The 12,989-nt window shown below is 39.4% G+C and overlaps 1 protein-coding gene across 3 annotated transcripts in view; it reads left to right on the top strand.

Moving 5' to 3' along the window:
• Nucleotides 1-12,989, top strand: part of BLM (BLM RecQ like helicase) — a 90,574-nt gene that overhangs the window by 34,710 nt on the left and 42,875 nt on the right. For 2 of the 3 annotated variants that reach the window (XM_064376274.1, XM_012463804.2), the window contains exons 6-12: nt 1,053-1,185; nt 1,435-2,093; nt 4,108-4,299; nt 6,453-6,571; nt 8,383-8,496; nt 10,279-10,377; nt 10,587-10,735. In XM_064376274.1, coding sequence (XP_064232344.1) covers nt 1,053-1,185; nt 1,435-2,093; nt 4,108-4,299; nt 6,453-6,571; nt 8,383-8,496; nt 10,279-10,377; nt 10,587-10,735 — 1,465 coding nt within the window. The remainder of the gene's footprint in view (nt 1-1,052; nt 1,186-1,434; nt 2,094-4,107; nt 4,300-6,452; nt 6,572-8,382; nt 8,497-10,278; nt 10,378-10,586; nt 10,736-12,989) is intronic. The other variant, XM_012463806.3, reaches the window with a different exon arrangement.

The raw sequence follows: 12,989 nt of genomic DNA on the forward strand, positions 1-12,989 counted from the left end.
AGCGAGAATCTGTCTCAAAAAATAAAATAAAAACCTCAACTGCTTTGAAATTCTATTTATTAGTTATGGTTTAATTTTTAAAATGGGAGCAGACTGGCAGGATTCAGATGTCCAAACGTCATATCAAGAGTTGCTTTCTCTCTCACTTGCTTTCTCTCTCCTCTCTTCTGTCACATCTCTCCGGGTCAAGCCTTCATTTCTTTTTATCTGCTTTCACTTTTCCTTTGTATTGATCTTATTTGAAAGCTGTCTTTTTTTATAAGGTGACAGAGATGGCCACCAGAATCATATTAAGCTTGTAAAAAGAGAGGTACTTTTTCCCAGTCAGTCCTAAGTATTTCCAGTTAATTTTCACTGGGCTGCCTTGTGATAGATGCCTACTAAGGGAGTGGGAAGGGGAGGTCTGAAAGGAAATGTCAGTGCTATGCTGTTACTATTAAAAGGAAGCCTGGATTCCAGGCACATCAAAACAACAGGTAGGACTCTTGCCTGTACAACACTTAACAGTAAGTGTACTGTGTGATGGCACAGTGAGCTTTACACATGAAGTTAGTATAAACAAATCATGGTTAACTGATAAACCTCTACTCCAGCCAAAGACCTTGCTTACTCTGAGAAATATTATTTATTAAATATTATGAAATTAAATGAAAACAGTTATGGGCACGGTGGTTCACACCTATAATCCCAGCACTTTAAGAGGCCAGGGCAGGAGGATCACTTGAACCCAGGAGTTTGAGACCAGCCTGGGCAACATGGCAAGAACCTGTCTCTACAAAAAATAATTAATTTTTTAAAAAGAAGAAGATATGTTGTGTTGCTGGACACAGTGGCACAGGCCTGTAGTCTCAGGTACTTTTTTTTTTTTTTTTTTTTTTTTTTTTAGTGACAGGGTCTCACTATGTTGCCCAGGCTGGTCTTGAACTCCTGGACTCAAGCCATCCTCCTGCCTTGGCCTTCCAAAGTACTAGAATTACCGTCATGAGCCACCACACCCAGCCAAGAGGTTTTTTTTTTCAAAGCAAAATATTAATGATATAATTACTTTATAGCTAGACGGATAAGTTTACAGCAACAACTTACTCACGTGATGGATCGCATCTGTAAATTAGTTGATACTATTCCTGCTGATAAACTGGAACTTTTGGATTGTGGAAACGAACTGCTTCAGCAGCGGAACATAAGGTATCTTGATTTGCCTCCTTCTGGAATATATCAGATTGTATTTCTGCCTCTCTAAGTAAAAAATGCACAAGGAAAAATGCCCAGGCTTTCTGGCCTGGAAATGGTGTAAGGGTGATCATCATGCCACTATGTTTTAAATCCATTTACTTTTCAAACCACTCCTTTAACATTTGTATAAGATTTGCTTTTGTGGCCCTAACTGGAATAAACTACTAATATTTAATATATTGTTCTCTTTTGCCTCTTCAGAAGGAAACTTCTAATGGAAGTAGATTTGAATAAAAGTGATGCCAGTCTTCTTGGCTCTGTTTGGAGATACAGGCCTGATTCACCTGATGAGCCTGTGGAGGGTGATTCCTGCCCTACAGAGAATTCTATGAAGGAGTTAAATTTTCCACACCTTCCCTCAGATTCTGTTTCTTCTGGGGAATGTTTACTGACTACCACCCCAGGAAAGACAGGATTCTCAGCCACCAGGGAGAATCTTTTTGAAAGACCTTTATTCAATACCCATTTACAGAAGTCCTTTGTAAGTAGCAACTGGGCTGAAACACCAAGACTAGAAAAAAGAAATGAAAGCCCTTATTTCCCAGGAAATGTTCTCACAAGCACTGCTGTGAAAGATTGGAATAAACATACTGCTTCAATAAATGACTTAGAAAGAGAAAGCCAGCCTTCCTGTGATATTGATAATTTTGACATAGATGACTTTGATGATGATGATGACTGGGAAAATATAATGCATAATTTAGCAGCCAGCAAATCTTCCACAGCTGCCTATCAACCCATCAAGGAAGGTCGGCCAATTAAATCAGTATCAGAAAAACTTTCTTCAGCCAAGACAAACTGTCTTCCAGTGGCATCTACTGCGCAAAATAAAACCTCAGAGTCAATGCAGAATTACACTGGTAAGTTTAAAATAAATCGAATGCTTATATGAAAACAAAACTGTCCCAAAATAGGAATTATATAAGAAAAACCATAGCAAATCATCATTGCCTGAAAACCGCATTGTTGCTATGCAAATTTCTACGGATGATACGAATTACAAATCACAATTTTAAAAGCAAGTTGCTCTTTTGTCTCTATAACAGCTGTAGTTTTACAAAATGTGTAATTATAACCTATTGTAGTAAGGCTCTAAAGTCATTACAAATGTGCTTTGCCTTTGAATTAACATTTTTTAGTTCCTAAAACAATAAACTCATGAGGGCCAAGTTTTTAATGATTTGGGGATAGGCAAAAGCAAAAATGAATGTACATGCTAAAAATGTATTTTACAAATTATGTACTGATGAGATGATTAATTTACAAAGTAGAGAAGCATGTTTTATGTCTTAAATGTTAAAATATAGGGCAGTCTCAAAAGGATATGAAGTCAGAAGTGTCTTAAATCAGTCAGACTACTACTTTGGGCGTTAGTGCTCACTCCATGCCATGTGCTATGCTGGGTGCTGGTCATTAAAGAGGAAGAACAAATACTAAGTAGTTCCTGCCCTCCTGGAGCTCACAGCTTAGTGAGAGAGAAGTTTCGAAAGGAATGAAATAGCCACTGTTAAGGCTCCAGAAAAAAGCCAAAAATAATTTTAAAGCCTAACATCAACCCTGTAAAGTTATCAAAAGTATTTTTTAACTGAAGTAAGTTTACAAAGTACAGCCCTCCCTATTTTTGCTATTGATGACTTAATACCACGGAGGTTGTTCTTAACAGTTGACGCTGCTGACCTTTAAAACAACCATTCATGGATTTATTTTTGTATCATGTTAGAATGTGTCATACTGGATGTTTGCAATTATCTTGAGACAGTTGAGTGTTGGGGATAGCGTGACTGCCAGAGCTGAGTGAGTACCTCTTGTTCTCTGTGCTGAACCGGAATTGCGACAGCCTGGCTGCAGAGTAGGGGCACGTGTGAGAAATGTTATGGAAGAAGGACCTGAGGAAGCTGAGATGACTTCAAGGTTTCAGACACTGATGACTGGGAAAACTGTGACCCCATTAACACAAACAGGGAGTCAGGAGGCAGAGTCAGATCTGGAGAAAAGCTCAGAAAGGCTATAAGACTTGAGCTTAAAGTGCCGGTAAGTCTGGCCAGAAGCGGTGGCTCACGCCTGTAATCCCAGCACTTTGGGAGACTGAGGCGGGCGGATCACCAAAGGTCAGGAGTTTGAGACCAGCCTAACCAACATGGAGAAACACTGTCTCTACTAAAAATACAAAAGTAGCCGGGTGTGGTGGCACATGCCTGTGATCCCAGCTCCTTGGGAGGCTGAGGCAGGAGAATCGCTTGAACCCGGGAGACGGAGGTTGTATGAGCCAAGATCAGGCCATTGTACTCCAACCTGAGCAACAAGAGCAAAACTCCATCTCAAAAAAAAAAAAAAAGTTCTGGTTAAGTCATTCTGGTAGCAATGTCTTACAGAATGGGAGCTGTGCACAGGACTGGAACTTAGGAAGGTATCGGCTGGGTCTTAAGAGAGATGTAGGCATTCGCTGCACAGAGGTCATGTTTAAGATCACAGGACTAGGAAAACTCCAAAAAAGAATGTCTACAGAGCCAGTCTCAAATATCTGAAAGACTCCCCTATTTATGGGGCAGATAGGGGAAGTAGAGCCAGGAAAGGCAATTTAAAGTGAGTAGAAAACCATGATTGTCTTGGTGGTCATGGTTGAAGGAAGGAAGAAGAGGAAGGAATAAAAGTCATGGTAGGTACTGTAGAAAAAGTCAAGGAAATACTTGATTTGGGCCCTTGGCAAGTCTTTGGTGGCTTTGAGACTTGTAGGGAAGGAAAGCTGGTAAACAGTTGAAGAACTGTGCTGCAGGGAAACGTGTGCCAGTGATTTTGCAGGGCAAGGGAAATGCTAAAGCTGTACTTTCACTGTATTCATGCACTGATTTCTCTTAACGTTGATTATTTTCTTAGACAAGTCAACACAAAATTTAGCATCCAGAAATCTGAAACATGAGCGTTTCCAAAGTCTTAGTTTTCCTCATACAAAGGAAATGATGAAGATTTTTCATAAAAAATTTGGCCTGCATAATTTTAGAACTAATCAGCTAGAGGCGATCAATGCTGCTCTGCTTGGTGAAGACTGTTTTATCCTGATGCCGACTGGTATGTATTTTTAGAAATGAACTGGCAGGAATCCATTGGCAGATGTTAAATGAAAGCTCTTCAATAGAAATGAAAAGGCCACCTACACAGTGTTTCTGTCATTTAGGGACCTCTTAAACCTCCCATACTGTAGTAAGAAATTATATTGCTTTATATCCTCTGTTCTGATTGTTGACATGATGAAGTTTACAGCCCTGTAAGATTTTCAACTCAAAGCTCATTGTGTTGAACTGATCTAGAATCTTTCTTTGGGAATTTTTCTTTTGCAATTTTGGAAACCAAACAGAAAATCACTGTCAGAGACCATGACCATTTCTGGCGGTTTATTTGATACATCTGGTGTTGTGTAGTGGTTAAATCATATATGCATATATGCATAGTGGTCTATCAGCTGTGGACCAACGGCCTGGACTTAACAGCTCTGTTGCTCACAGCAGTGTGGCCATGTGCAAGGCGCTTCACTCCCTCGAGCCGTTTTCTCACATGTACAATGGTGATAACAATAAAGTACCTGCTTCACAGAGTGGTATGGGGGGTAAATGAAAATCACTTAGCACAGTATTGTGTTGGCCCCACTTTAAAGAGTCTAGGACTTTCATTGTGCTGTTAAAGCATATGACATCTGCTCAATGATTTATGGTCATTCACATGAGAATGTTAAATAGGGTAGAACGCATGGAGAATTTGCAGTTTCAGTACCTACGTGTAGTCCTCCCTCTGCCTTTTACTTGACTTGTTGTGACCTTTAGCAAGTTGGTTAGTGCTGTCATTATTGTATGATGTTGACTGGGCATCTGAACTATCTCAAACAGATTTTAAGATTTCTGGCTGGTGCAGTGGCTCACCCCTGTAATTCCAACACTTTGGGAGACCAAGGTGGGCAGATCATGAGGTCAGGAGATCCAGACTATCGTGGCCGACATAGTGAAAGCCTATCTCTACTAAAAATACAAAACTTAGCTGAGTGTGGCAGCATGTGCCTGTAATCCCGGCTACTCAGGAGGCTGAGGCAGGAGAATCGCTTGAACCTGGGAGGTGGAGGTTGTAGTGATCCAAGATCACACCACTGCACTCCAGAGTGAGACTCTGTCTCCAAAAAAAAAAAAAAAATTGGCTGGGCGCGGTGGCTCACGCCTATAATCCCAGCACTTTGGGAGGCCGAGGCGGGTGGATCACGAGGTCAAGAGATCGAGACCATCCTGGTCAACAAGGTGAAACCCCGTCTCTACTAAAAATACAAAAATTAGCTGGGCACGGTGGTGCGCGCCTGTAGTCCCAGCTACTCGGGAGGCTGAGGCAGGAGAATTGCTTGAACCCAGGAAGCAGAGGTTGCGGTGAGCCGAAATCGCGCCACTGCACTCCAGCCTGGGTAACAACAGCGAAACTCCGTCTCAAAAAAAAAAAAAAAAAAAAAAAATTGAGATAACCTTGGCTTAATAATCAGCATTTCAAATTTTTTTAATTTATTAATCACTCTGTGCCTTCCTTTTAACCCTATTTTAGTGTTCCAGAACTCTAACCCTAGAAAAGCCCTTGGCAGTGATGTAATCCATTGATTTCTTTTCAGGGCTTTCCATTGTCCTTTAGGTAGTTTCAAGGGGCATTTTTAAGATCCTTCAACCCCAGTTTCAACCACTTGAGATCTATATATCTATATATAGTATATTGCATTATATATAATGTGTCTATTATATATAATTATAATATAGATTGTATGTATGTGTGTAAAGATTTCAAATTTTTTCTTTTATTTTTATTTCTTACTTTTTTTTTTTTTTTTTTTTTTTTTTGAGACGGAGTTTCGCTCTTGTTACCCAGGCTGGAGCGCAATGGCGCGATCTCGGCTCACCGCAATCTCCGCCTCCTGGGTTCAGGCAATTCTCCTGCCTCAGCCTCCTGAGTAGCTGGGATTACAGGCACGCGCCACCGTGCCCAGCTAATTTTTTGTATTAGTAGAGACGGGGTTTCACCATGTTGACCAGGATGGTCTCGATCTCTTGACCTCGTGATCCACCCGCCTCGGCCTCCCAAAGTGCTGGGATTACAGGCTTGAGCCACCGCGCCCGGCCAATTTTGTGATTTCTTTTGAAACTTTTACATTCATGCTCTCAAGATAGAACCTGACAGATATTATGTCATTGTTTCTCTTTCAGGAGGTGGTAAGAGTTTGTGTTACCAGCTCCCCGCCTGTGTTTCTCCTGGGGTCACGATTGTCATTTCTCCCTTGAGATCACTAATAGTAGATCAAGTCCAAAAGCTGACTTCCTTGGATGTAAGTTATAAAAATAGTAATAAAAACTTGCCTTAAATTAAACTGTTAATTTAATTAACTGAAACAATTAAATTTCAGTCCTCTGGATAACCTTTTATTATATAGTTCATGATTTGTAAAAATAAAGCACAACAGTTAAATTAAGTTGTGCAGTTAAACAGAAGTCTTTGAAAATTCCATATAGATAACCTGTAGCTCAGTCGGATTTTATTCTACAAGAATGTATTTTAGTAAGAACTTTTAACTCATGCTATTTTTTTGCTGATGTAAATTTTTTTAACTAATAGAAAAGCGTTTCTTTTTTCAGTACTGCCAGATCAGCATAGTTCTCTTTCCCTTATATCTTAAAATGCATACACATGTGCATGTCTTTTTTCCTCATGGCTGAGTTTAAGGAAGTAAATGAATGCATTCTACCTAACTCTTCACATTGTAGGTGGGGGTGGTGGCTCATGCCTGTAATCCAAGTAACTTGGAAGGCTTAAGTGGGAGGATTGCTTGAGGCCAAGAATTCAAGACCAGCCTGGGCAACACAGCAAGACTTTCTTTACAGAAAAATAAAATGCCCTGGACACTATGGTGAACACCTGTGGTCCCAGCTACTTAGGAAGCTGAGGGAGGAGGGTCACTTGAGCCCAGGAGTTTGAGGCTGCAGTGAGTCATGATCATGCCACTACAATCTAACCTTGGTGTGAAAGTGAGACCCTGACTCAGTCTTCACACTGTGATTAAACAGAACTGTTTTAAGAGCTACAAGTCGCCACCCCTCAGTAAGACCACTAGTTGGGTTTTCTTCCAAAGAATGTCTTAGTGCAGTGATGGTGGCCATTGTTCAACCATTTGTGATACAATGGCCCCTTCATTGTCATTATTCATTAAAACCCTGAAATACATTTATCTAAAAAAAAAAGCCATGCGTTAGGACTGGAATGTCTTGTATGCTAAATTCATATTTATCTTATTTACGAATATGAAAAATAAAGCAAGAAAAGGAAATAAACAATGAGAAGACCATTTTGTGTTATGCTTTTTTTATTTTCTTTAATTCAGACAGAGCCTTATTCTGTTGCCAAGGCTGGAGTGCAGTGGTGCAGTCTCGGCTTACTGCAACCTCTGCCTCCCAAGCTCAAGCAATTCACCTGCCTCAGCCTCGCGAGTAGCTGGGATTATAGGCACCCGCCACCATGCCAGTCTACTTTTTGTATTTTCAGTAGAAATGCGGTTCCTCCATATTGGGCAGGCTAGTCTCAAGCTCCTAACCTGAAATGATCCACCTGCCTCAGCCTCCCAAAGTGCTGACATAACAGATATGAGCCACCATGCCCGTCTTGAGTTATGCTTAATAAGGGTTTTTAAGGTCAGGCATGGTGGCTCATACCTGTAATCCTAGCACTTTGGGAGGCCAAGGTGGGTGGATCACAAGGTCAAGAGATCAAGACCGTCCTAGCCAACATGGTGAAACTCCGTCTCTACTAAAAATACAGAAATTGGCTGGACATGGTGGTGCGTGCCTGTAGTCCCAGCTACTCTGGAGGCTGAAGCAGGAGAATCGCTTGAACCCAGGAGGCAGAGGTGAGCCGAGATCATGGCACTGCACTCCAGCATGGTGAAAAAGTGAGACTCTGTCAATCAATCAATCAATCAATAAAGGTTTTTTAAAATATAGGTACTTATATACTTTTTATAGAGAGAGATGATTTCCTTTGATAGGTTTGATATGTGACTAGTAAAATATTTATAAAACCTAAGAACAAATGTAGTCTTGTCAGGTTAATGTATAAAATTGAAATTGTTTACTACTTTATACCTAGATTCCAGCTACATATCTGACAGGTGATAAGACTGACTCAGAAGCTACAAATATTTACCTTCAGTTATCAAAAAAAGACCCAATCATAAAACTTCTATATGTCACTCCGGAGAAGGTTTGTATTTATATCATTATTTTAAAATACGTTAAAGACCAATAGGATACATACATTTTTAAACTTTTAACAAATTTTTTTGTATATAGTGTGAAGGATTTTTATATAACGTTCATCCAGAAACCCCAAATGTTAAGTAACATTTTACTATAATTGCTTTGTTATTCTTTCTCTACATATATTTTCCTGAAACATTTGATTGTAAGTTGCAGACGTGATATCCTTTTAAACCCTATGTAATTCACATGAATTTCCTAAAAACAAAGCATTCTCTTATATAATCTCAGTAGAATGATCAGAATTAGGAAATTTACACTTATGCAATACCATTTCTTAATCTGTAAACTTTATTCTGGTTTCACAAGTTGTCCCAATAATGTCCTTTATAGCAAAAGAAAATCCCAGATCATGCATTGCATTCAGTTGTCCTCTCTGGTCTTGTAAACAGTTTCTCTCTTTTAGGGCTATCGGGATTTTGACATTTTTGAAGGCTAGTTGTTTTGACTACAATTCCTCACTTTGAGTGTATCTTGTTTCTTCCTGCTTAGATTCCTTTCCTCCTTGAATATCACAGAAACGGTAATATGTTCTCATGCTCGCTTTCAGGAAGCATGTGATGTCGATTGTCCCATTCCTGAAGATTTTAGTTAACCGATCGCTTGGTTATGGTAGTGTCTCATAGACTTCTCCACTGTAAAGTTACTCTTTTTGGCCTTTGTAATCAGTAGATATACTGTTGTGAGATGCTTTGAGACTATGTAAATACCCTGTTAGTCATCAGACTTTTACCCACAAGTTTTAGCATCCATTGATGATTCTTCCTCAAATCAATTATTACTATAATAGATATAAAATTATTTTTTAAATGTAGTTGGCATTTTGCCATAAGGAAGAGTTTTTCCACTGATTTCACTTTTTTTTTTTTTGAGGTGGAGTCTCTGTCACCCAGGCTGGAGTGCAGTGGCACAATTCAGCTCACCACAACCTCCACCTCCACCTCCTGGGTTCAAGTGATTTTCCTGCCTCAGCCTCCCAAGTAGCTAGGACTATAGGAATGTGCTGGGACACCTGGCCAATTTTTATATTTTTAGTAGAGATGGGGTTTTGCCACATTGGCCAGGCTGGTCTGGAACTCCTGACCTTAAGTGATCCACACTCCTCAGCCTCCCAAAGTGCTGGGATTAGAAGTGTGAGCTACTGCGCCCAGCCCACATATTTATTAATACCAGCATGAACTCATGACTTCTTAATTTATTCAATAGGTTACAATCAGTTATCACATATTTTGATGTTCTAATTGTCCTAGATGTGACCAGTGGGAGATCTCTATCAAGCTGACTTCTCTGTCCTTTTGACATGTCCCTGTCAAGATGTGAGTGCTAGGCGTGCTCGTTGCTACTGAGATGTCATTGCTTCTAGTCCCTGTTATGAAGACAGCTATGAGATACATAATTTTTCCCCCAGCCAACATGCATCCATATAACCCAGATATGTAGCCCTTTTGCCAGTGTAAATGTGTGGTGGCCTTCAGATGTATTGAAGCAGACAGATGTTTTAGAACCACTAACCTGCTGAATAAGCTTTTTGCTGAATGTTGGTGAACATTCTAAAATGTGGTTTGCTGTTTTCTGTTACTTCTGCTGTTCTCTTCATAGATTGAAATAAGAACTAATTTTATGTGGAGATTTTAATACAGCTTAAGTTGTAATGGAATTTGAAGACAACAATCATTAAGGTGATGTGTTTCAGCGTTTTTAAATGTCTAATATATTTCTGGTCTAGATCTGTGCAAGTAACAGACTCATCTCTACTCTGGAGAATCTCTATGAGAGGAAGCTCTTGGCACGTTTTGTTATTGATGAAGCACATTGTGTCAGTCAGGTAAATACAGTTTTCTATATCCAGAAATATCAGTAAATACATACTACCAACAGTATATGTACTTTCAGTACTGAAGAAAAACCTACATCGAGTGAACTAGTCTATTTTACTGAAGAATAAGGTGGTTCTTAATATGAGCATGGTTGGCTTTTTATAGAAGGAAGCTCCAAATAGTCTGAAAAGCAGTATTTTTTTTTTTTTCCAACTAGTGGGGACATGATTTTCGTCAAGATTACAAAAGAATGAATATGCTTCGCCAGAAGTTTCCTTCTGTTCCGGTGATGGCTCTTACGGCCACAGCTAATCCCAGGGTACAGAAGGATATCCTCACTCAGCTGAAGATTCTCAGACCTCAGGTGTAAGTTGTTGCAAGTCATGTATTTGAGAACCCTGGGGCAGTGATTGCCAGATAATCACCTGTGATGCTTTAATGCCACCACTCCACCCCACTCCAGTGCCCAAGTTATACCCAAAGGCAGCTAAATCAGAACGTTTGGGGTTGGAAGCCAGTATGTTTTTTAAAAATCCCCAAGTGACTCCAATGTGCAGCAGAGTTTGGGAACTAGAGTTCTGAGGCTTTTCTTCACTTACTGAAATTAAAATTCTATTTCATTACCTACTTTGGAAGTAGGAATATGTAATCCTAGCACTTTGGGAGACCGAGGTGAGTGGATCACCTGAGGTCAGGAGTTCAAGACCAGCCTGACCATCATGGTGAAACCCCATTTTATTTTTTATTTTTTGTTAAGTAAATAAAAATTAAAAAATAAAGGAAGAGGAAGTAGGAATACATTTCATGCCATACCTTTCAACCCTGGTATAGTCCCAGTAATAAATTAATTTTTTCTTCTCTAATGTTTCTTCTCTCTTCTTTAATTAATGTTTTCTTCTCTAATCCATATATCCCAGAGTATACTTCATGAAGTGAAAGATGACCCTGCTTTGTCATTTCCCTGTAAGGTCCCAGTTGTATCCAGGATATTGAAAATAGTCCAGATACTATGTTGAATAGCTTTTTACTTTGTTTTCATCTCAACAACAAAATGCTTCTTGTTGCCACCAAGTCCATAAGTCTTCAGTAACAAAACCTACTATAAAAGAAATCCCCACATATGAATCTAGGCTGTATTGGATTATTTCATACTTCTACCTGAGTTTGTAGAGATATGGATTCTTTGGTAGGTTTATTCACTCAGCAAATATTTATTTAACAACTATTGTGTGCCAGGGTTAAAGTATTTTTTTCTTCTAATTTATTCGTGTGCACTTTTGTTTGAGATGTAAACATTAATGTGGTATGCCTGAAGGAGTAATGACTAAACCAGATACTGGGGTGAATTTTTAAAGCACACCTTTTGTTCATTTGAAAATAAAGACAAGCTGGCTCTATAAATAGTATAAGCAGTAAAAACAACAACAGTACCTCTTAGAGGGTTATGAGAAGAACTGAAGGTTTCCTATGAAGGATATGAACGGGTCATGAGATCGAGATAGCCACAAAGGCCTTTGCAGGTTAAACTTGCAGCTTCTAAATTATCTGATGTAAATCAAGGAATTCAAGCACTTTGGGTTTCTTCCAGCCTTTAAGTTGTTTGGTTCTGGCCTAGAATATGTTGTTGCTAGTAGCACCGTTATATAGCACTAACGATCATGCTCAAATGCAAGAATTTTAGAGTCCTCAGAATTGTGTGTGTGTGATCACAAAATTTGGAATGGAATATTTTAATTTAATCTCACTTGCAGAGGAGTATTTGTGTAAAATTTGGGGAAAAATATTTTGCTTCTATAATTGATGTGCATTTTAATGCTATATTTAAGATGTCATATTAGGCCGGGTGCAGTGGCTCACACCTGTAATCCCAGTACTTTGAGAGGCAGAGGCGGGTGGATCACCCAAGGTCAGGAGTTCGAGACCAGCCTGGCCAACATAGTGAAACCCTGTCTCTACTAAAAATACAAAAATTAGCTGGGCCTGGTGGCATGCACCTGTAATCCCAGCTACTCGGGAGGCTGAGGCAGGAGAATTGCTTGAACCCAGGAGGCGGAGATTGCAGCGAGCCAGTATCACACCACCTCACTCCAGCCTGGGTGACAGAGTAAGACTCTGTCTCAAAAAATAAAAAAAGATGTCATATTATACTTTAGGTTCTAATAAATAACCTAGTTGCTAGAACTTTGCTTCCATAAATACTACATTGATCTGTACTTTTTTTTTCTTTTTCTTTTCCTTTTTTTTTTTTTTTTTTTTTTTTGAGACGGGTCTTGTTGCCGTGTTGCCATGTTGCCCAGGCTGGTCTCAAACTCCTGGGCTTAAGCAGTCCTTCCATTTCGGCTTCCCAAAATGCTGGGATTTTTCTGTCCACTTATGCCAGATGCAATCTACTATTCTTTTAGATCAATTACGTTAATGGCAAATGCCCAGAATTAAATAATAAAAAAATTTCTTTACCTTTTGAATAACTTTTTGTAAGTATAGGATTTGTGATTTATGTTTGAGTAAAGAGTGCACATATTTATTTATTTGTTTAGAGATAGGCACTCTGAATCTCTTTTCTTATTACTGTGGGGAAGAGATCTGCCTGGGAAAGCAAGGGTGTGGATTTCCAGACTCC

This window comes from Aotus nancymaae, unplaced genomic scaffold (assembly GCF_030222135.1).
Source record: "Aotus nancymaae isolate 86718 unplaced genomic scaffold, 86718_ANA_hifiasm-v0.15.2.pri h1tg000014l, whole genome shotgun sequence".
Lineage (NCBI taxonomy): Eukaryota > Metazoa > Chordata > Mammalia > Primates > Aotidae > Aotus > Aotus nancymaae.